The 27476-nt window shown below is 45.1% G+C and overlaps 1 protein-coding gene across 11 annotated transcripts in view; it reads left to right on the forward strand.

The window, feature by feature from the left end:
- LOC139263213 (gephyrin) overlaps positions 1 to 27476 on the forward strand; it is a 903368-nt gene that overhangs the window by 681977 nt on the left and 193915 nt on the right. For all 11 annotated transcript variants that reach the window (XM_070878953.1, XM_070878963.1, XM_070878956.1 and 8 more), the window contains one exon: positions 11279 to 11416. In XM_070878953.1, coding sequence (XP_070735054.1) covers positions 11279 to 11416 — 138 coding nt within the window. The remainder of the gene's footprint in view (positions 1 to 11278; positions 11417 to 27476) is intronic.

Here is a 27476-nt window from a genome sequence, read left to right on the forward strand (position 1 = left end):
TTAGAGAAAGACCAAAAGACTTAAATTTATATAGCGCCTTTCATGACTACCGAACGTTCCAAAGCGCTTTACAGCAAATGAAGTACTTTTGAAGTGTAGTCAGTCTTGTAATGTAGAAAACAAGGTAGCCAATTTGCACACAGGAAGCTCCCACAAACAGCAATGTGATAATGACCAGATAATCTGTTTTTTTGTTATGTTGATTGAAGGATAGATATTGGCCAGAACACTGGGGATAACTCCCGTGCTCTTCAAAATAGTGCCATGGGATCTTTTAAGTCCACCTGAAAGAGCAGACGGGGCCACCGTTTACTGTCTCATCCGAAAGACAGCACCTCCGACAGTGCGGCACGCCCTCAGTACTGCACTGGAGTGCCGGCCTAGATTTTTGTGCTTAAGTCTCTCGAGTGGGAATTAAACCCACTACCTTCTGATTGAGAGCCGTGGGGGCTACTCACTGAGCCACTGGCCAATATTAATCCCACAATCAACATAACAAAAACAGATTATCTGGTCATTATCACATAGCTCTTTGTGGGAGCTTGCTGTGCTCAAATTGGCTGCTGAGTTTCCTACATTACAACAGTGACTACACTCCAAAAAGTACGTCATTGGCAGTAAAATGCTTTGAGACATCCGGTGGTCGTGAAGGCGCTATATAAATGCAAGTCTTTATTTGTTTTCCACTCTTCTGCCTCTCCCTTTCAGTTTCTCTCTCTACCTCCAGAATTTATCTTAGCACCTGTATCTTGCCGACTAATCTTTCTCCTTTCTCTTTTTCTCCTCTTATATCTCTCTTCCTTCATCATTTATTTCTCCATTTTTCCTTCATCTTTCTCCTTTAATTATGTCTCCCTCTCCCTTTGTGAGTTTCTCCGTGCTGCTATCTTCTCTCTTCAGTGTGTATCTTGCTCTCTCTGCTTTCATACAGATCATTTTCTTGCTATTTCTGTATTTCTCTTCTCTCCTTATTTAAGAACATAAGAAATAGAAGCAGGAGTAGACCATATGGCCCCTCGAGCCTGCTCCGCCATTTAATACGATCATGGCTGATCTGATCATGGACTCAACTCCACTTCCCTGCCCGCTCCCCATAACCCCTTAATCCCTTATCGGTTAAGAAGCTGTCTATCTCTGTCTTAAATTTATTCAATGTCCCGGCTTCCACAGCTCTCTGAGGCAGCGAATTTCACAGATTTACAACCCTCTGAGAGAAGATCCTCCTCGTCTCAATTTTAAATGGGCGGCCCCTTATTATTCTAAGATTATGCCCCCTAGTTCTAGTCTCCCCATCAGTGAAAACAGCATCCAACTTATCAAGCCCCCTCATAATCTTATACGTTTCGCTAAGATCACCTCTCATTCTTCTGAATTCCAATGAGTAGAGGCCCAACCTCCTCAACCTTTCCTCATAAGTCAACCCCCTCATCTCCGGAATCAACCTTGTGAACCTTCTCTGAACTGCCTCCAAAGCAAGTATATCCTTTTGTAAATATGGAAACCAAAACTGTATGCAGTATTCCAGGTGTGGCCTCACCAATATCATGATAACTATAGTAAGACTTCCTTGCTTTTATACTCCAATAAAGGCCAAGATTCCATTGGCTTTCCTGATCACTTGTTGTACCTGCATACTAACCTTTTGTGTTTCATGCACAAGTACCCCCAGGTCCCACTGTACTGCAGCACTTTGCAATCTTTCTCCATTTAAATAATAACTTGCTCTTTGATTTTTCTGCCAAAGTGCATGACCTCACACTTTCTAACATTATACTCCATCTGCCAAATTTTTGCCCACTCATTTAGCCTGTCTCTATCCTTTTGCAGATTTTTTGTGTCCTCCTCACACATTGCTTTTCCTCCCATCTTTGTTTCGTCAGCAAACTTGGCTATGTTACACTCGGTCCCTTCTTCCAAGTTGTTAATATAGATTGTAAGTAGTTGGGGTCCCAGCACTGATCCTTGCGGCACCCTACTAGTTACTGATTGCCAACCCAAGAATGAACCATTTATCCCAACTCTCTGTTTTCTGTTAGTTAGCCAATCCTCTATCCATGCTAATATATTACCCCCAACCCCGTGAACTTTTATCTTGTGCAGTAACCTTTTATGTGGCACCTTATCAAATGCCTTCTGGAAGTCCAAATACACCACATCCACTGGTTCCCCTTTATCCACCCTGTTCGTTATATCCTCAAAGAATTCCAGCAAATTTGTCAGACATGAGTTCCCCTTCATAAATCCATGCTGACTCTGCCTGACTGAGTTATGCTTTTCCAAATGTTCTGCTATTGCTTCTTTAATAATGGACACCCAACATTTTCCCAACCACAGATGTTAGGGTAACTGGTCTATAGTTTCCTGCTTTTTGTCTGCCTCCTTTTTTAAATAGGGGCGTTACAGTTGCAGTTTTCCAATCTGCTGGGACCTCCCCAGAATCCAGGGAATTTTGGTAAATTACAACCAATGCATCCACTATCCCCGCTGCTACTTCTCTTAAGACCATAGGATGCAAGCCATCAGATCCAGGGGATTTATCCACCTTTAGTCCCATTATCTTACTGAGTACCACCTCCTTAGTGATTGTGATTGTGTTAAGTTCCTTCCCCCCCCTATAGCCCCTTGACTATCCACTGTTAGGATATTGTTTGTGTCCTCTATAGAGACCGTGTTCCCCATTACTAATTTCCTGGTCTCGTCCTCTAAGGGACCAACATTTACTTTAGCCACTCTTCCTTTTTATATACCTGTAGAAACTCTTGCTATCTGTTTTTATATTTTGTGCTAGTTTACTTTCATAGTCTATCTTCCCTTTCTTAATCATTTTTTTAGTCATTCTTTGCTGGCTTTTAAAAGCTTCTCAATCTTCTGTCCCACTAGTTTTGGCCACTTTGTATGCCCTTGTTTTTAATTGGATACCATCCTTTATTTCTTTAGTTAGCCATGGATGGCTATCTTTTCTTTTACACCCTTTTCTCCTCACTGGAATATATTTTTCTTAAAAGTTATGAAATATCTTCTTAAATGTACGCCACTGTTCATCAACCGTCCTACACTTTAATCTATTTTCCCAGTCCACTTTACCCAACTCTGCCCTCATACCTTCATCGTCTCCTTTATTTATGCTTAGTACGCTGGTTTGAGATCCAACTTTCTCACCCTCCATCTGAATTTGAAATTCAACCATGCTATGATTACTCATTCCAAGGGGATCCTTTACTAGGAGATTGCTTATTAATCCTGTCTCATTTGGGTCAGAGGACCAGATCCAAGATAGCCTGCCCCCTGGTTGGTTCCGTTACATACTGCTCAAGGAACCCGTCCCTTATGCACTCTATGAACTCTTCCTCAAGGTTACTCTGACCAATTTGATTTGTCCAATCAATTTGGAGGTTAAAATCACACATGATTATTGCTGTTCCCTTTTTACAAGCCCCCACTATTTCCTGGTTTATACTCTGACTAACAGAGTTGTTACTGTTAAGGGGCCTATCGACTACGCCCACCAGTGACTTTTTCCTCTTACTATTCCTTATCTCCACCCAAACTGTTTCAACATCCTGATCATTTGAGCCAATATCACTTCTCACTATTGCAGTAATTCCATCCTTTATCAATAGAGCTACCCCACCTCTGCTTGTCTTGCACCTTTTATATTTCCTCTCACCTGGAGGCACTCGGGGCCTCCCTCTGTTGTCTGCAGGACTGATGTCACCTCTCTGGGAACACATGGCCTCGATGTGCCATTTTCATTGGATATATTCAAGAGGGAGTTCGATATGGCCCTTATGGCTAATGGGATCAAGAGGTATGGAGAGAAAGCAGGAAAGGGGTACTGAGGTGAATGATCAGCCATGATCTTATTGAATGGTGGTGCAGGCTCGAAGGGCCGAATGGCCTACTCCTGCACCTATATTCTATGTTTCTATAAGAGAGAGAACCATAACTGGCATTGAGAAGGCATTTGGGTTCAGGGATTGAGTTCGAAGGAAGTGGGAGTCTGAGGTTTGAATGGGAACAGGGACAACGAGTTTTTGCTGTTGGCTAAAGAGTGATACTCTGGCCAGGGGTGGGACAATTGGTTCCTGGTCATCACAATACATCGACCATCACATACTTAGTATGGGCAAGTCAGCTCTGTGGGACAGGATGCCAAACAATGGCCAAGTATCAATCATTTATTCCAGTATTATAATTCTTGTGTCACAGCTCAATAGATCAACGATAAACCACAAGCTTAAAGGTTGCATTGTGAGTACTCTAATAAACTCAAGTCACATAAAATTGATTGTAACATCGAAAAAAATAAACAGTGCAACCTTTAATAATTACTTTTCACCGATATTTCGAGCTAGCCTGGACCGAGAGACTGGCTGCATTCAGGTGAGGTGCAGACTGTTGATTCAGGTTGGGCCATGTTGAAAAGTGGCTGCTGCATTAGGGTGTGGCTACACTGGCTTCTGCCCTTTGTTTTTAGCGGGGTTGAAGGAGGACAATGCAAGAGCTAGAGAACTTTGGGTGGGCCTTGTGGGAGCGAGGGCGGCAAGGCTGGGAGAAGAGTGTGGGAATTTTCAGAGCTGGAACAATCTGTTGGGTCTGGGAGGTAGGAAAGAAATGGGACTAGGGTGCTCAGAGAAGGAGGGAGTTACAGCATTTGAGGTCTGATCTGAATGGCAGGGAAGGACTTTTTCGAGCAATCTGATCTATGGTGTTGTGTGGTTAACACGGATCAGTATTGTGATTCTGATTTGTGTGTTGTGCCATGTGATTAGCATGCATCAATGCTGAGGTCAGACCCTTGGTGGCTCTTGTTTTGCATGGACCAATTAGAAAAGTTAGAATCTCACTACAATCATATAACATTGCAAACAAAATATGAATAATATAAGATAGATGGCGAGTCAGGTGTTCCAAATGTGAATAATGCCAGTCAGCACTTGATGTTTTTTTCTTTAAGCATGACATTTGATGAACTGATGTACTATTGAGTGGAATCTCTCGGGGTTCGGTGCTTAGATCTCTGGGGTTTTTTCTAATATACAGGAATGACTTGCTGACAAGACAAAAGTACAACGAGCAGCAAAGGATTATGCAATTAAGCAGACAATAAAATTAAACACGAAAAAAGTGAAGTGTTATAAATTGGTCCAAAAATGTTTAATATAAATGTATGTTGAAAGAAATTGAATTAGCCCGTGGACACTTGGAAAGGCACCTGTGAGATTATAGACGGGGTGATGAAGCAATTTAAAATAAAATAGAATAATAGGGTATATATAGAGCCTGAAAAGTAGAACAAAAGTTGACAGATATCGTGCTCGAACTTCACAAAGCACTTGTTAGATCAAGCCTCTTGTATTATGTTTAGTTTTGGCCATCGTGCTACAAAAAGATATAAGGACATTACAAAAAGAGCGGTAAGATGTATCTGAAGTGTCAAGTGAATTTAAAAGTGTGAGAAAATTTCAAGAAACTTATATTTAAAAAGAAAAAAAAAGTATTACATAGCACCTTGTCAGTGGATTACAGATTAGAAAGAAGGCAGTTAAGGGAAAAATATATAAAATATTAAATGTTATAGAGAAGGGAAATTACAGTAAACTAAGCCCAGGGGGGACATAAATGGATATTGGCAAGAAATACATTTGGAAAGATATGGGGGAACCTTTTTTTAAACTCATGATAAATGTTTGGAATGATCTACCAAGTAAGGCAATGAAGGTACATTGGAATTGTTTAAAAATAAAAAAAGAAAGAAAGACTTGGATTTATATAGCACCTTTCATGACCACCAGACGTCTCAAAGCACTTTACAGCCTATGAAGTACTTTTGGAGTGTAGTCACTGTTGTAATGTAGGAAACGCAGCAGCCAATTTGCGCACAAGAAAGTTCCTACATATAGCAATCTGATAATGACCAGATAATCTGTTTTTTTGTTAGATTAAGGGATAAATATTGGCCAGGACACAGGGATAACTTCTTCGAAATGCCATAGGATCTTTTACTTCCACTTGAGAGAGCAGACGGGGCCTCGACTTAACATCTCATCCAAAAGATGGCATCTCCGACAGTGCAGTGCTCTCTCAGTACTGCACTGGAGTGTCAGCCTAGATTTTTTGTGCTCCAAGTTCCTGGAGTGGGACTTGAACTTACAACCTTCTGACTCAGGCAAGAGTGCTACCCACTGAGCCACAGCTGACACTGTTCAATTATCAATTAGATAGCCCAATGGTAGAATTAATGTCCTGAATGGATGAATGGATGACTTTCAATGGATCAAATGGTATTTTTCCTTGTCTGACTTTCCTTAGGTGCTTATTGCAGACAGTTAAGTTCCTCACCTCTTGGTCAGTGAATTTTTGGGGACTTAGAAAATGAGCTTACCCATCACAGAAATAGCTACCTAAAGCAACAAAAATACAGAAAAAGAGCTAGTCTGTTGAGAGGAGTTTCAACATGTCACAGAGGATCAGATGAAATGGGAAGTGATGAAAGATTGAAGATGAACACAATAGTGTTGTTTACAAACTGGTAAATTGCTCTTGTTTGATTTAGTCTTCAGTGCACCGAAGCTGGAAGGTAACTTGCCCCAGGCTGCTTGGCGATTGGAAATTTTCCAGACTTTCACACAGGCATTTTAATTATTAATGCCAGGCTTTTTTCATAGCACTTTGAGATTCCAGAGATGTGTCTTTTTATTCCAATTAATGTGTGGAACAGTCAGTGCCTGTGAGTTTATTGAAGAGCCTTTTTGTAATACATCTCCACTCTGTTGATTGAACATTCATATTGTCAAGAAGGACAGCTCTGAGAGTCAAGTAAAACACTATTGCTGCACATCTGAATGTTACATGAAAACAACACAAGAATTTTATGGAAAATTAGCTGAATATTCAGAACAAATTGTTCATACGTCTGTTTAATTCACTTTTGAGGGTATGCTTTCATTTTATTGCTGCATTTGATAAATGCAGTGTAGCATTGTTATGTTTAGTGTACTCATGTTTTTTTCCCCTCTGATTTTCTCTCACAATTTCATGGAGGTACTGAGCAATAGTGGGCATAATTATATGGGCTCCAGCTGCCCTCCAGTACAGCACTCAAATAACCACCCTGAATGTTTCAGCTGGGACAGTGAGTATTGGTGGACATTTCAAGCATGGGAGTAGCATCATTGGAAGGACATTCCAAGGCTCAACCAATATCCACATGTGCAACTTCCAGCAGAGTTTGGCAAATATTGGAATGTGCAATGATTTCTTCCCTTCTTCTCAGCAGCAAAGGAATGCTTGGAGCATTGTTGCATTCCTGGCTACCTCTGCAGAGACTGAAACAAAGAAAGAACGTGCATTTATATAATGCCTTTCATGTCCTAGGGATGTCCCAAAGCGCTTCACAGCCAAGGATATACTTTTAAAGTGTAGTCACTGTTGTTATGTTAGATTATGTACTCAAGTCTGTAATGAAGCTTGAAATCATGGCCTGGAATTTGCGGTCAGTAGCGAAGCGAAGGCGTTCACCACTGGCCCCAAATACACTTCCCACAAGGATCTCACGATCACTGTGTTGAGAACTTTGGGTTTTCCAACATTCACAACAAATCAACGAAGTGTAGTGGAGAACTGCTGTGACGTCAACAGGCTGCCTAAGCAGCCAATCAAAAGGGAAAATTCTCACAGTGAGCTCTTAAAATTCTAAGTTTTTAAAAATGTTAGAGAGAGCAAAACAATGATTAAGAACATAAGAAAAAGGAGCAGGAGTAGGCCATTTGACCCCTCAAGCCTGCTCCGCCATTCAATAAGATAATGGCTGATCTGAGCATGGACTCAGTTCCACTTCCCTGCCCGCTCCCCATAACCCTTTACTCCCTTATCGCTCAAAAATCTGTCTATCTCCGCCTTAAATATATTCAATGACCCAACCTCCACAGCTCTCTGGGGCAGAGAATTCCACAGATTTACAACCCTCAGAGAGAAACTCCTCCTCATTTTTAAATGGACGACCCCTTATTCTGAAACTATTCCCCGTAGTTCTAGATTCCCCCATGAGTGGAAACATCCTCTCTGCATCTACCTTGTCGAGCCCCCTCATTATCTTATATGTTTCAATAAGATCACCTCTCATTGTTCTGAACTCCAGTGAGTACAGGTCCAACCTGCTCAACCTTTCTTCATAAGTCAACCCCTTCATCTCAGGAATCAACCAAGTGAGCCTTCTCTGAACTGCTTCCAATGCAAGTATAACCTTCCTTAAATAAGGAGCCCAAAACTGTATGCAGTACTCTTAAGTGTGGCCTCACCAATACCCTGTACAGTTGCAGCAGGATTTCTTTGCTTTTATACTCCATCCCCCTTGCAATAAAGGCCAACATTCCATTTGCCTTCCTGAATACTTGCTGTACCTGCATACTAACTTTTGTGCTTCATGCACAAGGACCCCCAGGTCCCTCTGTCCTGCAGCATTTTGTAATTTTCCTCCACTTAAATAATAATTTGCCTTTTTATTTTTTTCTGCCAAAGTAGATAACCTCACACTTTCCCACATTATACTCCATCTACCAAATTTTTTACCATTCACTTAGCCTGTCTGTATTATATCCTTTTGCAGATTTTTTGTGTCCTCCTCACAACTTGCTTTCCCACCCATCTTTGTATTATCAGCAAATTTGGCTACATTACACTTGGTCCCTTCATCCAAATCATTAATATAGATCGTAAATAGTTGAGGCCCCAGCACCGATCCCTGTGGCACCCCACTAGTTACTGTTTGCCAACCGGAAAATGATCCATTTATCCCAACTCTCTGTTTTCTGTTAGTTAGCCAATCCTCTATCCATTCTAATATATTACCCCCAACCCCGTGAACTTCTATCTTGTTCCTAACTTTTTATGTGGCACCTTATCGAATGCCTTCTGGAAATCCAAATATACCACATCTAATGGTTCCCCTTGTCCACCTTCCTCGTTACATCCTCAAAGAACTCCAGCAAATTTGTCAGACATGATTTCCCTTTCATAAATCCATGCTGACTCTGCTTGATTGCATTATGCTTTTCCAAATGTCCTGCTACTGCTTCCTTAATAATGGACTCTAGCATTTTCCCAACGACAGATGTCAGGCTAACTGGTCTATAGTTTCCTGCTTTCTGTCTGCCTCCTTTTTTAAATAGAGGCGTTATATTTGTGTTTTTCCAATCCACTGGTTATGGGGCTCTCACATGGAGAAAAGGCAAATCTGAAATGAAGTTGGACAAACTTTAAAAAGTTTCTTAATAATGTACATTTTTATTAAAATGGACAAATTTCATACTGCATAAAATTAAAATCAGTTTTCCAGGCCCTTAACATTTGTTTAGCAGTAATAACGCTGTCTAAACCTAGTTACAGCTAATCCACATCGTGGGCCACCCTGACCTGTGTGAGAACATCTCTGCAGGTCGGGGCTATAAATAGAGCTGGAGCGGTGGGCCCTTCACCATCGTGGGCCACCCTGACCTGCGAGAGAGAACATCTCTGCAGGCCGGGGCTTCAAAAAGAGCTGGAACATGCCACTGCAGATTCCAGTACGAGCTGACACAAATGTGCAATGGCTTCGACGTGAGCGACTGGGTGACGTCATCAGGACCCAGGTTGCCATTTGGAGCATGGTCAGGAACGTCGGCTGGGCCCTGGTACAGCAGAAGAGTAGCGACGAGTGACTGACTTGCGACGAGTGATCGGGACAGAGGAGCGATGAGGGATTGTGGCTGAGATTTGGTGGGTGATCGTCGCGGAGGTTCTGCGAATGTTTGGTGCGGAGGTGCGGCGGCAGATCGTGGCGGAGGTGCGGCGTGTGTTTTTGTGGTGGAGGAGTGGCAAGTGTGATCGTGACGGAGGTGCGGCGAATGAGGGTACAGGGCCCAGAAGAGCCGAGGGCCTAGGGGCAGCACGGGCCAGCCCACACTGCGATATGTGTGCACACTAGGTCCGTGCAGAAGAGCAGGTCTCCAGTCGTCCTGGTTAACCCTTACCACTGGATAAAGGTCTAGCTCTGTCAAGCCTGTATGATGGCTGATGTGCAACGGTCACCACACGTTAAAAAAAATCCATGCACAGGCATTTTCCACCCCCTCAATTGGAGTTCAGGACTGGCATATCGGGTCCTTCATTGAAACATCTATGAACTCATGTGGAAGCAAGTCATCCTCGTTCGAGGGACCGCCTATGATGATGACAGCTAATCTTTTTGGGTCTAACTTTTATCAGCGTACTTACTGCGGAAAAGCCGAAGTTTTCATTAATTTCCCTGATTTGGGTGATTGCACGATTTGCTGACTCTTTCGGGCGGGCGGGGAGTGCACAGCACAATCGGTTTTGGTGCTGTCAATGACAGACTGCAACTTCAGGATTTCCGCATGCCAAATCCCGAAGTTGCGATCAGTTTTTCTGTCATCCCAACCGTAAATTTCGGGCCCATAACTTTCAGATTCGAGCCAACAGTACAATCAACTGTGCCAAGTTAAGGCACCTGATTGTTGGGCATTTACAACATATGTGGTATTTCTCTTTTAGGTATTCAGTGCAATTTCCCAAGGCCAATTGTAATTCCCCACTGTTGCCTCAGCTGAGACTTCTAAACTAGCGCAAGTCAGCAGATGAACCTGATACTTTCCTGGTGTACATTGGCTGACTGCCATGACATTGATACCTTCACTTACTCAGCCACCAAGGGAGAAGATTTCCTATTACTTTTTTAAAATTGTTTCCCCCTCAACCTCCTTAATGCTTCTGCTCTGCCCTTCAACTAGATGAGTGGAACTGGCGAAGCAAATGGCTCCAGGGGGAGCCCTCCAAATTTCTCCTTAAATTAACATCAGAATTTGGGCTTTATGAATGAAATGATCCAAAAATATTAATGAATTAGCTTTCTATAGCGCTTGAAATGTTTTTTTTTTGTAGAAATTCTTGTTTGCTGCACACAACTTCTGCCTTTTCCCAATGGTTGGTTGATCCAATCACCTCAAAGTACTTAAACCTTGCAGCAAAGCCAAGAATCAGCAAATGTCATCATTTGGGATAGTACGGTTTGAAAGTTGAGGTCAAATATATTCCTCATTTGTGAATCCAGTACTGAACTATCACAACTTCTTTACATCCTGTTAAATTATGTTTTGAGTTTGGTGCTGTAGGAGAAGAAAGGAGAATGATGAGGTTGTTCGACAGCATACAGTTACTAGTCTGAATTGTAAGACACATAAACGGCAGGAATATTGACCCTACCATTTGTTTCTATGTTTAGGCCACAGTGCAGTTGACATCAGCAAGGTAGCACGACGGCACCGCATGTCTCCATTCCCTTTAACTTCCATGGACAAGGCCTTCATCACCGTGCTGGAGATGACCCCCGTTCTCGGCACTGAAATAATCAACTATCGAGGTAGGATTGAGAATTGTGGATTGCAGATTGCCTTAAGATATATGTAAGTGGCTTCATTATTGAAAGGTTGTCTGAAGTTAAATATGTACCATAATTTGTTGGGGGTGGGAGTGGGAGGAAGAGAGAAGATTACATCTAATTTATTTTATTACAATTTTTTTTAAATCCAGAAATGGTGACCGGGTGCTTGATGACATGCATGATGCAAATACAAATCAGTATTTATAATAAATGGACTATAAACTTCTGTCTTACTCATGGTTTACTGTGAATACTTGCATGTGAATTCAGCAATCTTAGCCTGGCGTTTCAATACAACAGAATTTTATGATTAGTGAGTCATGCTACTGCCCAGAAACACCACTGGTGAGTGCATTACTCAAACTTTTATACTGTTTCCACACCTTCAATGGCTGCTGAGGCTTTAAGTGGCCAAGAACAGCTGACAGGATAGTCAATTCTTTTCAGTCCTTAAAAATTAAATAATAGTTTGGTGGGTTGGTAAAATTCAGCAAAAGCAAGAGCACCTGCTAGAGGAGATTCCAGCTTGCACTGCATGTTCTGGCAATCTTATGTTCTTCTTCCATCCTTCTGATGATGGTGTGGCATTAGTGCCCAATGTACAATATGACTACAGCCAAAGAACATGCCTACCACTAAAATATTTTTCCTTTATTAATTTAACCTTATCACAACAAACAGATATAATGACATGCATATTTACAATCCAGAAAATGTATATTGGTAAAGACATCCTATCCTGCGACGGTTCAAAATAAACAAGATTATGAGAAGCAATGCTTATTGATTGACCTTCTATTTTGTAGTACCCAATGAAAGATCTGTATTTGGGGAAAAAATCACTCTCTAATGCCTTCTAGAATTGATATTACTCATGTAACAACATTGGGTATTCTAATTACTTTACAAATCTATCTACAGTACTATTGAAAGCAGGTGCATGCTAAGAAGTCTGTTTCTCATTTTTGAATATTCAACATGAACTATGAGCAAAGAATAAATGGATCTCTTACACATAGGAATGCGCTCCATAGTCACAATTTTAAATAAAATTTAAATGGGTTACAATGCAAAAAAAGAGTTGGAAGAATAGTACATTTGTACTTGTTAAAAATCCAGAGTATGAATTGCTCGATAGTATTTGTTGCATTCCCGTGTATAGAGGGCATAACAATTGATATCTTAATGCAATTTGTGAAGTGCAACATCGAGAAAAACAGTTGATTATGTCCACATTGCGCTTGTGATAAATATTACCTGACGTTTGTTGCCTTCTACATAGTTCCGTGGCCCTCCGATGTTACATATGCAGTTTCCCAAGGCTCCAATCTAATCCAGCAAATTCTCCAAAACTGTCGGCATATTTTCAGGTCTTGTTCATTATTGGGCCATTCGTCCATCCCCAGCAAAATCTTTAATATGTGGAATATGTGTTTTCTAATCATTATTTAAAAATAATGAAATCCCATGGCATCATTCAGTCTTTTGTCTCAACCCTAATTCACTTCATTTGCATGGCCACCAGAAGAAGGTAAGGGATTTGTAGATGAAGGCAAAATCATATTCAACTCGGGTCATTGGATCTGTATCCTTTGCGAAAGGCTGAAAGTCAGTGAAACTTATCAAACATTGCAGCATTTTTGAAAATTATAAATTTAGATTTTGTTCTGATTTTGTTTCACGTTTTCAGTGCAAAATACATAAACCACTGTCACAAGGAGGCTCTCTGCTGTGAGGGTTTGAAATTGTGTTTCGGCACTGTCAATGAACCACGGTAAAAGTGGAATAGTTCTAATTTGTTCTCTCTGCCCTATGTAGGAAAAGATGACTTCCTAGGTTATATTTTCTGAGTCGTCACCTCCAGCCTTGGTATTGCACCTGTCACCAACACAGAAAGGAAAGTCACTGGTGGACTGCACACATTTTTTTTTGTCTTATTGAAATCAGTGGATAGAAAATTGCATGCATAGCACCCACCATTTCTTGATTCATGCTGACACCAGGCAAAGTACCTCATCATGGTTATCACGGTTATGACGTGGATAGAGAACTGGTTGGCAGACAGGAAGCAAAGAGTAGGGATAAACGGGTCCTTTTCAGAGTGGCAGACAGTGACTAGTGGGGTACCACAAGGTTCACTGCTGGGACCCCAGCTATTTACAATATACATTAATGATTTAGATGAAGGAATTGAATGTAATATCTCAAGTTTGCAGATGACACTAAGCTGGGTGGCAGTGTGAGCTGTGAGGAGGATGCTAAGAGGCTGCAAGGTGACTTGGACAGGTTAGGTGAGTGGGCAAATACATGGCAAATGCGGTATAATGTAGATAAATATGAGGTTATCCACTTTGATGGTAAAAACAGGAAGGCAGATTATTATCTGAATGGTGACAGATTAGTAAAAGGGGAGGTGCAACGAGACCTGGGTGTCATGGTACATCAGTCATTGAAAGTTGGCATACAGGTACAGCAGGCGGTGAAGACAAATGGCATGTTTAGCGAGAGGATTTGTGTATAAGAGCAGGGAGGTCTTACTACAGTTGTACAGGGCCTTGGTGAGGCCAGACCTTGAATATTGTGTACAGTTTTGGTCTCCTAATCTGAGGAAGGACATTCTTGCTATTGAGGGAATGCAGCAAAGGTTCACCAGACTGATTCCAGGATGACGGGACTGACGTATGAAGAAAGACTGGATCAACTAGGCTTGTATTCAATGGAATTTAGAAAAATTAGAGGGGATCTCATAGAAACATATAAAATTCTGACGGGATTGGACAGGTTAGATTTAGGAAGCATGTTCGCGATGTTGGGGAAGTCCAGAACCGGGGTCACCGTCTAAGGATAAGGGGTAAGCCATTTAGGACCGAGATGAGGAGAAACTTCTTCACTGAGGGTTGTGAGCATGTGGAATTCTCTACCACAGAAAGTTGTTGAGGCCAGTTTGTTAGATATATTCAAAAGGGAGTTAGATGTGGCCCTTACGGCTAAAGGGATCAAGGGGTATGGAGAGACAGCAGGAATGGGCTACTGAAGTGATGATCATATTGAATGGTGGTGTAGGCTCGAAGGGCTGAATGGCGTACTCCTGCACCTGTTTTCTATGTTTCTATGAAGCAAAGGCAGGTAAATAAAATTGAGGTAGAGTTCCACCATGATCAAATTGAATGGCGGAACACTTTTGAGGAATTAAATAGTTCCTATGTGTTCCTATGCACAAGGTCTAGTAAAATCTACTTTTAATTAATCACAATGTTATGAACTAATAACTCCGAATGAAGAAATTAGAATAAAGACGATTGGGCTAAAATTCTGGCCTCACTGGGTCCGTACGAAGTGCGCACGGACCCGACGAGGCCTCGCAAAAGCAGGTTCTTGGGTCACAATGCGCATGTGCCGAAAACTGGCTTTGCCAATCTGTAAAGATTTCTATTGACAGATGTTCCACATTCCCGGGAGGAGGACATTCACGCGGGTGAGATTGGGCTATTTATCCAACTCATACCCAGCGAATGTCCTTCAAACTCTTACACCTGGTGAAAACCTACTTTTACTAGCGTAAGAGTTTCAAAACATATAAAAATTAAATTTAAAAACACATTTTTACATTAAAAACCCTGTCCAGTAAGGTAAATTTATTTTAAGCCCTATTAAAACACACAAAAAAAATTCAAAAATATTTTTTTCTCGAAAACATTAACTTTAATTTCAATTAATTTTAAATATGTGAGGTGTTTTATTTATTTATTATGTTGTGTTTCTTGTCTTAGGGGTTTATTCTCATTGATAATAATGGGAACTCGTAAAAACGGAGTTCCCATTATTATCACTGAGAGTACTGCAGAGTGATTGGTGGTCCAGGCCCACGTGACTCCAGCTTTTTCGCACGTATGGGGAAGTCCTCTCCCCGTACTCAGCGCATCGAATGACGGCGCCTCCGGGACTACCAGGTATTTTCGCAAAAAAATTTCAGGTCGGAGGCATTCGTCCGAAGGAAGCCTCCAACCGAAATTTTAGCCCCAATATATTAGAAATAAAAGTAATGACTAAATAGAGTTCCTCTTGTTGCAAGTAGAAATTCTCCGTGCTTTAAATATTGCATTCTCCATACACAAAAGGAGTGTGACCAAATTTGATCATCTCTGAGATAACCAAGGGGCTATAGGGAGGGGGGAATACAATCACTATCACTAAAGACAAAGTACTCGGTAAAATAATGGAACTATGGGTGAACAAGTCCCCTGGACCTGCTGGCCTGCATCCTAGGGTCTTAAAAGAAGTGGCTACTGTGGTGTCCCTGCACCGTACTACAAACTCACACGAGGCATGTACTGTAGACACAGTCACGACGTGACCTTAACCTTTATTCCCAGGACCAAGGAGTGCTGACCCTGGGTGGGACCTCCCCTTTTATACCTGGAAACCCAGGTGAGCAGTGGCTCCCACAAGTTCACCCCCTGTGGTCAGGGTGTGCATTTCGAGGGTATAAGTACAGTGTACAGGAGTTGCATGAAGGTTACAGTTACATGAAGCTTACCATTGCATGATGGTTACATACATGACATCACCTCCCCCCTTATGTCTTTTTATGTCAAAGGTTAAGCCTTTCAGGTGGTCAGCGCTCTCTCGTGGAGCGCCGTAGTTGTGGCTCTGGTGGCTGAACCTCGGCATGCGTCTCTGTCACCTGGGGTGATTCCGGGCTGGCCGCAGGGACTGTGCATGCTGTGAATTGTCCTCATTGCTCGTCCACTGGCAGTGGTGTGGGTGACATCTCGTGCTCTTCTTCAGGTTCCTCCGTGTCTATGCTGAACCTTTTCTTTACTTGGTCCAAGTGTTTGCGGCATATCTGTCCATTGTTTAGTCTGACCACTATGACCCTATTCCCTTCTTTGCCAATTACTGTGCCCTCAAGCCACTTGGGTCCCAAAGCATGGTTAAGAACAAATACCGGGTCATCCGTTTCTATACACCTCCCTCTTGAGTTTCGATCGTGAAACTCGGTTTGGGACTGGCGCTTGCCCTCGACAATGTCTGACAGGGCTGGGTGAATGAGGGACAGCCGCGTTTTAAGCGTGCGTTTCATGAGGAGTTCCGCTGGCGGGATTCCCGTGAGCGAGTGCAGGCGGGACCTGTAGGCCAGCAGGAGGCGCGATGGGCAGTACTGAAGGGAGGGTCCTTGGATGCATAGCATGCCCTGTTTTATGACTTGGACCGCACGTTCCGCCTAGCCATTGGAAGCCGGCTTGAATGGCGCTGTCCGGATGTGTTTGATACCATTGCCCGACATAAACTCCTGGAATTCATGGCTGGTGAAACACGAGCCATTGTCGCTGACCAGAATATCCGGCAAGCCGTGGGTCGCGAAAACCGTACGCAGACTCTCCATGGTGATGGATTTCGTTGCACGAGTTTAATATGAGGCACTCGATCCATTTTGAGTATGCATCGACAACGATGAGGAACATTTTTCCCATGAACGGCCCCGCATAGTCTACGTGAATACGTGACCATGGCCTGGTGGGCCAAGGCCACGGGCTGAGTGGAGCCTCCCTGGGGGCATTGCCCAGCTGGGCACACGTCGTGCACCTGCGAACCCAGTGTTCCAGGTCTGAGTCAATCCCCGGCCACCACACATGTGACCGGGCAATGGCCTTTATTAACACGATGCCAGGGTGCTCGCTGTGGAGTTCCCTGATGAACGCTTCCCTGCCTTTCTGGGGCATGACTACCTGGCTGCCCCATAGCAGTCAGTCGGCTTGGATGGAGAGCTCATCCATCTGTCTCTGAAACGGTCTGACCTCCTCGGGGCACGCCCTGTGTGCGGGCGCCCAATCCGCAGTCAGGACACATTTCTTTATCATGGATAGGAGGGGGTTCTCTGTTGGTCCAGAGTTTGATCTGGCGGGCTGTGATGGGGGAGCCTGCAGTGTCGAAAGCCTCAACGGCCATGACCATTTCAGCGCTTTGTTCCGCTGCCCCCTCAGTGGTGGCCAGTGGGAGCCTGCTGAGCGCGTCAGCGCAATTTTCGGTGCCTGGCCGGTGCCGTATGGTGTAGTCATACGCAGCCAGCGTGAGAGCCCATCGCTGTATGCGAGCTGACGCATTGGCATTGACGGCCTTGCTGTCGGAAAACAGGGATGTTAACAGCTTGTGGTCCATCTCTAGCTCGAACCGCCTACCAAAAAGGTACTGGTGCATCTTTTTCACACCGTAAACACAAGCGAGTGCTTCCTTTTCGACCATGCCGTATCCATGCTCTGCCTGGGAGAGTGACCTGGAGGCATAAGCCACCGGTTGGAGTCGGCCGTCGTCATTACCCTGCTGCAACAACACACCCAACCCCGTAGGACGATGCATCGCACGTTAAAACCATTTTTTTTACAGGGGTCGTTCAAAGTCAACAGTTTGTTAGAACACAGCAGGTTCCTCGCCTTATTGAAAGCCCGTTATTGACAGTCCCCCCAAAGCCATTCACAACCTTTACGCAGGAGCATGTGTAACGGCTCCAACAATGTGCTTAAGTTCGGCAGAAAGTTCCCGAAATAGTTCAAAAGTCCCAGGAATGATCGCAACTCCGACGTGTTGCTGGGCCTGGGCCCGACGGATCGCCTCTGTTTTTGATTCGGTAGGCCAGATCTCATCTGCGGCAACCCTCCTGCCCAAAAACTCGACCTCTGGGGCCAAAAACACACACTTGGCCTTTTTCAGCCGCAAGCCTACCCGGTCCAGTCGGCGTAGCACCTCCTCCAGGTTGTGGAGGTGTTCTTCGGTGTCTCGACCCGTTATAAGGATGTCGTCTTGGAATACGATTGTTCCAGGAATGGATTTGAGCAAGCTTTCCATGTTTCTCTGAAAGATAGCTGCCGCCGAACGAATGCCAAACGGACACCTGTTGTAGATAAATAATCCCTTGTGCGTAGTGATGGTGGTCAGAAGCTTGGATTCTTCAGCCAGTTCCTGAGTCATGTAGGCCGAAGTGAGGTCCAGCTTCATGAACAGCTTGCCACCTGCCAGCGTGGCAAAAAGGTCCACCGCTCTCGGGAGCGGGTATTGGTCTTGCAGCGACACTCGGTTGATGGTGGCTTTGTAGTCGCCACAAATCCTGACCAAGCCATCTGCTTTAAGGACAGGAACGATGGGACTTGCCCAGTCGCTGAATTCAACGGCCGAAATTATGCCCTCTCTGAGCAGCCTGTCCAATTCACTTTCAATTTTCTCACGCATCACATACGGCACCGCTCTGGCTTTGTGGTGCACTGGTCTGGCGTCCAGAGTGAGGCGTATCACTACTTTAGTGCCCTTGAACGTTCCGACACCGGGTTGAAACAGTGACCCGAATTTTTGTAGGACCTGTGAGCATGAACTTTGTTCCACAGATGAAATGGCGTCCACATCCCCCCATTTCCAATTCATCTCAGCTAGCCAACTCCTCCCCAAGAGCACGGGGCCATTCCCCGGGACGATCCAGAGTGGCAGCCAGTTCTGTGATCCATTATGTGTTACCACCAAGTTTGCACTGCCTAGCACTGGGATGATCTCTTTGATGTACGTCCTTAACTGCGTGTCAATGCATTCCAGTTTGGGCCTGTTAGCTCTGTGTGGCCATAGTCTCACAAATTGTTGGGCGCTCATAAGTGACTGGCTAGCTCCCGTATCCAGCTCCATGCGCACCGGGATGCCATTCAATAAAACTTTCATCATCACGGGTGGCGTTTTAGTGCATGAGCTGTGGACATCAGCCACGTGAACCCGCTGAACTTCAGCATCCATGGCTTTTCCCCAGGCATCATCCTGCATTGTAGACCCCTCGTCTGGTTCCTCTGTCTCGCAGATTAGCCTCACCACAGCCTTTTTTCATATCCTGGCCAAGTGTCCACTGACGTTACAAATCCTTCAGGTATATTGCTGGAACCTGCAGCTTTTCGCAGTATGTCTACCCCCGCATCTCCAGCATGAGCTGAGATTGTTGTTAACAAAGGGACTGTTACTAGGCATTCCTCTCCGATTACCCATTTGGTTGTTTCTAAGCACTCTGATGGTGGGTGTTAATGGTCCCATCGCGGGACGCATTGTTCCTCGTGATGGCGTGAATTGCCAATCCCCTTTCCATTGTCCCTGTTGTGGGTCCAGCCTAGAGTCTGTTGCTGCCTGGGCGGTTTCGAAATGCCCTTGCCTGCCTGCGAGGTCCCTAGTCGCGTTCACAATGTTAACTCCCTGGTCCATCGCCACGTTGGGACCAGGGCTGCGCGCGCAAATTAGCTTGGTCTCCTCTTCCCCTGCCATGAAGGTCTGAGCTATCAACGCCGCCCCTTCTAAAGTCAAGTCCTTGGCCTCTATGAGCTTTCTGAAAATCCTGGCATGATTAATGCCCTCAATGGAAAAAGTCCCTCAACATCTCCCCCCTGCAGGGCGTCTGTGAACTTAGAGACTGGCTAAGCGCCGCAGGTCCGCAACGAAGTCCGAGATGCATTGTCCCTCCCGACTCCGGTGTGTGTAGAACCGGTGCCGGGCCATGTGTATGCTACTCGCCGGCTTGAGATGCTCACTGATCAGCTGGCTGAGCTCTTCAAAGGACTTGTCCGCTGGCTTTTGGGGTGCATCAGCGCATACGTCTGTGGTCCGCAGCTGGTCAGTAGATGCGCCCTCTGCTTGTCAGCCACTGCCGCTCCCTGCCAGACCTTCGTGACAAAGCTCTGCTGGAGTCTTTCCACAAAGTCGTCCCAGTCTTCACCAACACAGTAACGTTCCTCTGTGCTACCACTGGCCATCCTCGTGGTTCGGCGATTCCCATTTCTCGTCGCCAAATGTGGTGTCCCTGCACCATACTACAAACTCACACGCGGCATGTACTGTAGACACACTCACTATGTGACCTTAACCTTTATTCCTAGGACCAAGGAGTGCTGACCCTGGGTGGGACCTCCCCTTTTATACCTGGAAACCCAGGTGAGGAGTGTCTCCCACAAGTTCACCCCCTGTGGTCAGGGTGTGCATTTCGAGGGTATAAGTACACTGTACAGGAGTTGCATGAAGGTTACAGTTACATGAAGCTTACCATTGCATGATGGTTACATACATGACAGCTACAGAGATAGTGGATGCATTGGTTGCAATCTACCAAAATTCCCTGGAGTCTGGAGAGGTCCCAGCAGACTGGAAAACCGCAAATGTAACGCCCTTATTTAAAAAAGGAGGCACACAAAAAGCAGGAAACTATAGACCAGTTAGCCTAACGTCTGTCGTTGGAAAAATACTGGAGTCCATTATAAAGGAAGCAGCAGCGGGGCATTTGGAAAAGCATAATTCAATTAAGCCGAGTCAGCATGGTTTTATGAAAGGGATATCATGTTTGACAAATTTGCTGGAGTTCTTTGAGGATGTAATGAGCAGGGTGGATAAAGGGGAACCAGTGGATGTGGTGTATTTGGATTTCCAGAAGGCATTCGATAAGGTGCCACATAAAAGGTTACTGCACAAGCTAAGAGCTCACTGGGTTAGGGGTAATATATTAGCATGGGTAGAGGATTGTCTAATTAACAGAAAACAGAGAGTCGGGATAAATTTTCCAGTTGGCAAACGGTAACTAACGGGGTGCCACAGGGATCGGTGCTGGAGTCTCAACTATTTACAATCTATATTAATGACTTGGATGAAGGGACCAAGTCTAATGTAGCCAAGTTTGCTGATGATACAAAGATGGGTAGGAAAGCAAGTTGTGAGGAGGACACAAATAATCTGCAAAGGAATATAGGCAGGCAAAGTGAGTGGGCAAACATTTGGCAGATGGAATATAATGTGGGAAAGTGTGAGATTATCCACTTTGGCAGGAAAAATAAAAAAGCCAATTATAATTTAAATGCAGAGAGATTACAAAAATGCTGCAGTACAGAGGGACCTGGGGGTCCTTATGCATGAAACACAAAAAGTTAGTACGCAGGTACAGCAAGTAATCAGGAAGGCAAATGGAATGTTGGCCTTTATTGCAAGGGGGATGGAGTATAAAAGCAGGTAAATCCTGCGACAACTGTACAGGTTATTGTAAGACCACACCTAGGGCTAGAAATTCGGCAGGTTTGCGCCCGCTTTTCCGCCATGGCGAAGCATGAAAACGTTTTTTTTTGGCGCTAAACAAGTCGCACAAAATTTAGTGCCTGCCCATGTTTTTAACCATTTTGATGACGTCAATCAGCTGCACTATCGCCGGGATGGAAAATTCGACGATATCGCCCTTTTTACCGCCCGCCAAAAACACGCCCGAAAAAAGTTATACCAGGTCGGACCCAGGGCGCACCCAGCGCTAACGGCGCCATCTTGAAAACGGAGCACAAGTTCAGTGCATAAAAGGATTTGGAGAAGGAAGGAAGGCTGCATTTTACACAGTGAAATTATATGTGAATTTATAGTTCGTTTTAAAGGATACAGGGAACAGCGCTCATACCTGCAGCTCTCCGAGGTACATTGCATTAGAAGGCTTCTGTAAAGAGGTGGTCACAGAGATATGTCAGTTCATAAAGGCAGACCTACAGCCTACCAGTGGCAACAGGACTGCACTGCCTGTCGAGGTGAAGGTGACTGCGGCACTTGCCTCCGGCTCCTTTCAGGATTCAGCGGGGGACATATGCTCCATCTCGCAGTAGGCTACACATCGCTGCATTCGCCAGGTGACTACTGCACTGTAAGCACGCAGGATGGACTTTATAAAGTTCCCAATGACAAAGGAGGCACAGAATTAGAGGGCTATAGGTTTTGGAGGAATTGCGAGCTTCCTCATGCTGCCATTGACTGTACGCACATCACTCTGCGAACACCTTTACTCAATCCAGAGGTTTACCAAAACCGAAAGGGATTCCACTCCCTGAACATACAGATCGTCTGCGACCATATTCAGCGCATCATGGCAGTAAATGCCCAGTTTCCAGGGAGCATCCATGATGCTTTCATCTTGCGTAAGAGCAGTGTCTCATGACTGTTCGAGTGTCAGCCACAAGGCCAGAGCTGGATGCTGAGGGACAAAGGTTACGGCCTCGCCACCTGGCTCATGAACCCCCTCCAGAACCCTCAGACAGAAGCCCAGCATTGCTATAATGACAGCATATAGCCACATGCAACATCGTCGAAAAGACAATTGGAGTGCTCAAGCAGCGCTTCTGATGCCTGGACCACTCTGGAGGCTGCCTGCAGTACTCCCCTCAGGAGATCGCTGAGTTCATTGTGGTGTGCTGCATGCTACACAACTTAGCCATCATGAGCGGCAATATTTGCCACTGGGGATTGCAGGAACACCTCAGGAGAGAGGAGAGGGGGGGGCAGAAGGAGGACGAGGAGCCTGGCGATGAACCCATGCCACCAGCCCCACCATCACAGGGGCGGTCTCGTGGAGATTTCGCTACTACAAAAGCCTTACATCAGCAGCTCATAATTCAATGCTTTGCTTGAAGAGTGAACGGCATGTTTGACCGTTGCCTGGCCACTCTATCCCACCATGTTGACTATTCCCCCTCTTATTCTGCAATTGAGACACGACACAGGAATGGTTAAGGTGAACCAAAGAATTTATTAAACATACATTAACTTGAATAAGATTTATTAAACATTTAAAAACTGGAATAAAATTTATTATGAACTGGGAATTTTTTTTAAACTTATAAAATAGCAACAACAAAATAGCAATGAAATAACAACAGCCCCTGCATCGAACGTTTTTTACCTGCGGCCCCTTTTCTCTCCCCCCTTACCCTAACCCCCCTCCCCCGCCTCGCGTCATGATCCTACCCAAGTTGGCACCAAGACTTCATGCAGCACGGCGGCCAGAGTCCTGCTGTATTGGGGGGAAAGACAATGGAGACACCAAGTGGGGATCCACTGGAGAAGCTCGGGGTATGGAAGGCCCGGCTTCTGAGTGGCGAGCCTCTTGCTCGGCATCGCCAGTCACAGGTGATGTGGGTCTGGGTGTGACACCAGGGACTGCAGTGTCACAGATGAAGGCCATCAATTGTGCGCGGGCATTGACAGCCTCGGTGGTTTCGCGGCTCGCACCGACAATCTGCGACATGCCCTCCCTCATGTCCACGGGTAGTACCGCAATGCTTGCGCGAATCCTACCCAATACCTCTAGGAGCTGTCGAGTGAGCTGGAAGCTCTCCCTGGACAGTCCCACCATGTCCAGGTGTGTGTCTGCCTGTCTGTCACAGAGCGGCTTTGCCGACTCACCCTCCGGAGAGACCCCAGTGTGCGTTGCTACACGCCACTTGTACCCGGGGCCTCGGATGGGTCAAAGCCCGAGACTGAGCTTAGAAGAGCTAGTGGTCACAGCAAAAAGAGGTGTCGAGTGCATCGGCCCCCCCACCCCCACCCCCACCCGTGGAGGTTCCTCAGCGTCGCCCTCGTCCCCCTCCTCCCCCCACATGACGGCCTGAGGTGGAGGCTTCCATTCGAGGATGTGGCGCATGCGACTCCTCATCTGGAAATAGAAAACAACAAATGAGTGGTTAGCAGCAGGGGAGGGGGCAGGGTGACATGAGGAAGGTCACATAGCACAGGCTCATTCGAAGGACTGCTGCTACTCCAATATATGTAGTCTAGAGACACTACATCACATTGCCCCAACCCTAGTCCACAGACACTACATCACGTTACCCCAACCCTGGTCCAGGGACACTGCATCACAATACCCCAACCCTAGTCCACAGACACTACATCACGTTACCCCAACCCTGGTCCAGGGACACTGCACCACAATACCCCAACCCTAGTCCACAGACACTACATCACGTTACCCCAACCCTAGTCCAGGGACACTACATCACAATACCCCAACCCTAGTCCACAGACACTACATCACGTTACCCCAACCCTAGTCCAGGGACACCACATCACAATACCCCAACCCTAGTCCACAGACACTACATCACGTTACCCCAACCCTGGTCCAGGGACACTGCATCACAATACCCCAACCCTAGTCCACAGACACTACATCACGTTACCCCAACCCTAGTCCAGGGACACTACATCACAATACCCCAACCCTAGTCCAGGGACACTACACATTGCCCCAACCCCCTAGTCCACAGACACTACATCACATTGCCCCAATCCAGCCCAGGGATTTTGCTGGGCTTACCCTCACTTTCGAATGGGGGCTCAGCATCCCGACGGGCAGTTGCCCTCCCTGAGGCACCGATCAGACCAGTCACTCTCTCCTCGAGGTCTGTCCGAGGTTCTAGGTGGACCGCCGCCTGTCCGCCGCTGCTCCCGGCAGATGTGGGACATCTTTCCCTGCAAAGATGACAATGGGAATGGTTACCAGAGGGCCCATCTGCTCTTGTGGCAGATCGCCATCAAAGCATTTTTCCATACTGTGTGCATTTAATACAGTTCTCTATTTAGTGGCCCTGGAAGTTGCACGTGGTTCATGAGGAAGATGTCGAAGTGCAGTAACATCTTTTAAAATCTCAGAAAGCAATCTTAATAATGTGTAACGATCATTCATGGCAAATAAGGTGCAACACTAAGCCGACCTATACCAACATGTGTCAGATTTGTAATTTAAATAATGAAGGAGTGCATCAATAAAAATATGACTTACTCTGACGACCCTGCAATGGTCATTGAACTTCTAGCTATTTGTGGGTCCTTCTAATGTCATCCACGAAAGACACCTCCTCAGAAATGCTGGTCCAAAGATGCCTAAGAACCTCTGGGAGGGGTTTATTTGTACCCCTCCTATTTAAATCTCCCCATCTCCTCTCCACAGCTGTGAGAAGGGTCTCATTCGCCTCATTACTGAATTTCTTCGCTCTCTATCTGTTCCATCTCCTTCTTCCATCGTGCCTGCTATCTGAAAAAAAGCTGATTTAGCCCTGGGTGTACTGCACATGCACGAGCGCTCTCTAACAGCTGACCAGAAGCGCGGGAAGAAGAAAAAAATCGGGGATCTGGGGGAAATCATGCATGCGCAGAAGATCCAGTTTTTTTTTTGCTTGCAAATTTTGGCTCCGTCGCACAAATGCTGTTGTGCGACGCCAGATTTATCACTATCGCTGGTCACCGTTTGGCAAATTTTGCTAGGTCCAGCGATAACGGTACCCCGGCGGTTAAAAAAAAATCAGCCATGATTATCACCAAAAAAACGGCAATATCGCAAAACCCCGAATTTTTAGCCCCTCGAGTACTGCGAACAGTTTTGGTCTCCTTATTTAAAGAGGGATATATTGCATCAGAGGCAGTTCAGAGAAGGTTCACTAGGTTGTTTCCTGAGCAGGTTGGGCCTGTACTCATTGGAGTTTAGAAGAAACATTTAATGAAACATATAAGATACTGAGGGGGCTCGACAAGGTAGATGCAGAGAGGATGTTTCCCCTCATGGCGGAATCTAGAACTAGGGGGCATAGTTGAAGAATAAGGGGCTGCCCATTTAGAATTGAGATGAGGAGGAATTTCTTCTCTCAGAGGGTTGGAAATCCGTGGCATTCTCTGCCCCAGAGAGCTGTGGAGGTTGGGTCATTGAATATATTTAAGGTGGATAAGGGAGTAAAGGGTTATGGGGAGCGGGCAGGGAAGTGGAGCTGAGCCTAAGATCAGATCAGCCATGATCTTATTAAATGACGGAGCAGGCTCGAGGGGCCAAATGGTCTACTCCTGCTCCTTTTCCTTTTGTTCTTAACCATATACTGAACATGCACATGGAAATTTTGTGATGATATTGCAGATATGTACTACTGCATTCTCTAATCCTGCCTTATATAAATTCCCAGGTCTTAAACCATTACACCAGTTCTCCCACCGACCCATGTAAATGTTCATTCTTTGGTCCTTGTGTTTGACCTCTCATTGCCATGAATTTGGAACCGAGCCTCTCTACAGCAACAGTAAAGATCACTCGGAAATTAGAGTGTTCAGCATTTTGTTGATCAATCTGTTTGTTGTCTGATTTCTGAGGAGCCTAATGTGATGGTTGGCACTGGGCAACAAGCGTCATAGTAGGCTGTACTTTACAGCGTGTGCATTCAAAAGAAAAAAAACCTATGTGCTTTCATTTTAAGTGGTGACCATAGAAACAAATCCATTCTTTGCTAGTTATATAGAGATAAAATAACGCTATAAAAACAAATGAACATTAACATACAAGGGACTAATACATTTAAATTGTACACACAGCAATGTGTTTGCCCAGGTGACCATTGGTCATGCAGTACGGCCCTCAGCGCTGACCCATGTAATGTTCTTCCTGTATCAAAAATAAAGTGCCTCCATAGTTGGGCAACACATCTGTACCAATATCTTCCAAAGTACAGTAAAGTCGTTCAATCACAACCACTGACTCACATAGTCATAGAAACATAGATAATAGGTACAGGAGTAGGCCATTCGGCCCTTCGAGCCTGCACCACCATTCAATAAGATCATGGCTGATCATTCCCTCAGTACTCCTTTCCTGCTTTCTCTCCATACCCCTTGATCCCTTTACCCGTAAGGGCCATATCTAACTCCGTCTTGAATATATCCAATGGACTGGCATCAACAATCTCTGCTGCAGGGAATTCCACAGGTTAACAACTCTCTGAGTGAAGAAGTTTCTCCTCATCTCAGTCCTAAATGGCCTACCCCTTATCCTAAGACTGTGTCATCTGGTTCTGGACTTCCCCAACATCGGGAAGATTCTACCGGCATCTAACCTGTCCCGTCCCGTCAGAATCTTATATGTTTCTGTAAGATCTCCTCTCATCCTTCTAAACTCCAATGTATAAAGGCCCAGTTGATCCAATCTCTCCTCATATGTCAGTCCAGCCATCCCTGGAATCAGTCTGGTGAACCTTCGCTGCACTCCCTCAATAGCAAGAACATCCTTCCTCAGATTAGGAGATCAAAACTGAATACAATTATCATGTTTGTAACCTCACATAACTGTAACCTTCATGTAACAACACTGTACACTGTATATACCTGAGAAATGTACACCTTGACCACAGTGGGACCACTTGTGGGAGACACTCCTCACCTGGTCATCCAGGTATATAAAGGGAAGTCCCACGCAGGG

Source organism: Pristiophorus japonicus, chromosome 4, assembly GCF_044704955.1.
Source record: "Pristiophorus japonicus isolate sPriJap1 chromosome 4, sPriJap1.hap1, whole genome shotgun sequence".
Classification (NCBI taxonomy): domain Eukaryota; kingdom Metazoa; phylum Chordata; class Chondrichthyes; family Pristiophoridae; genus Pristiophorus; species Pristiophorus japonicus.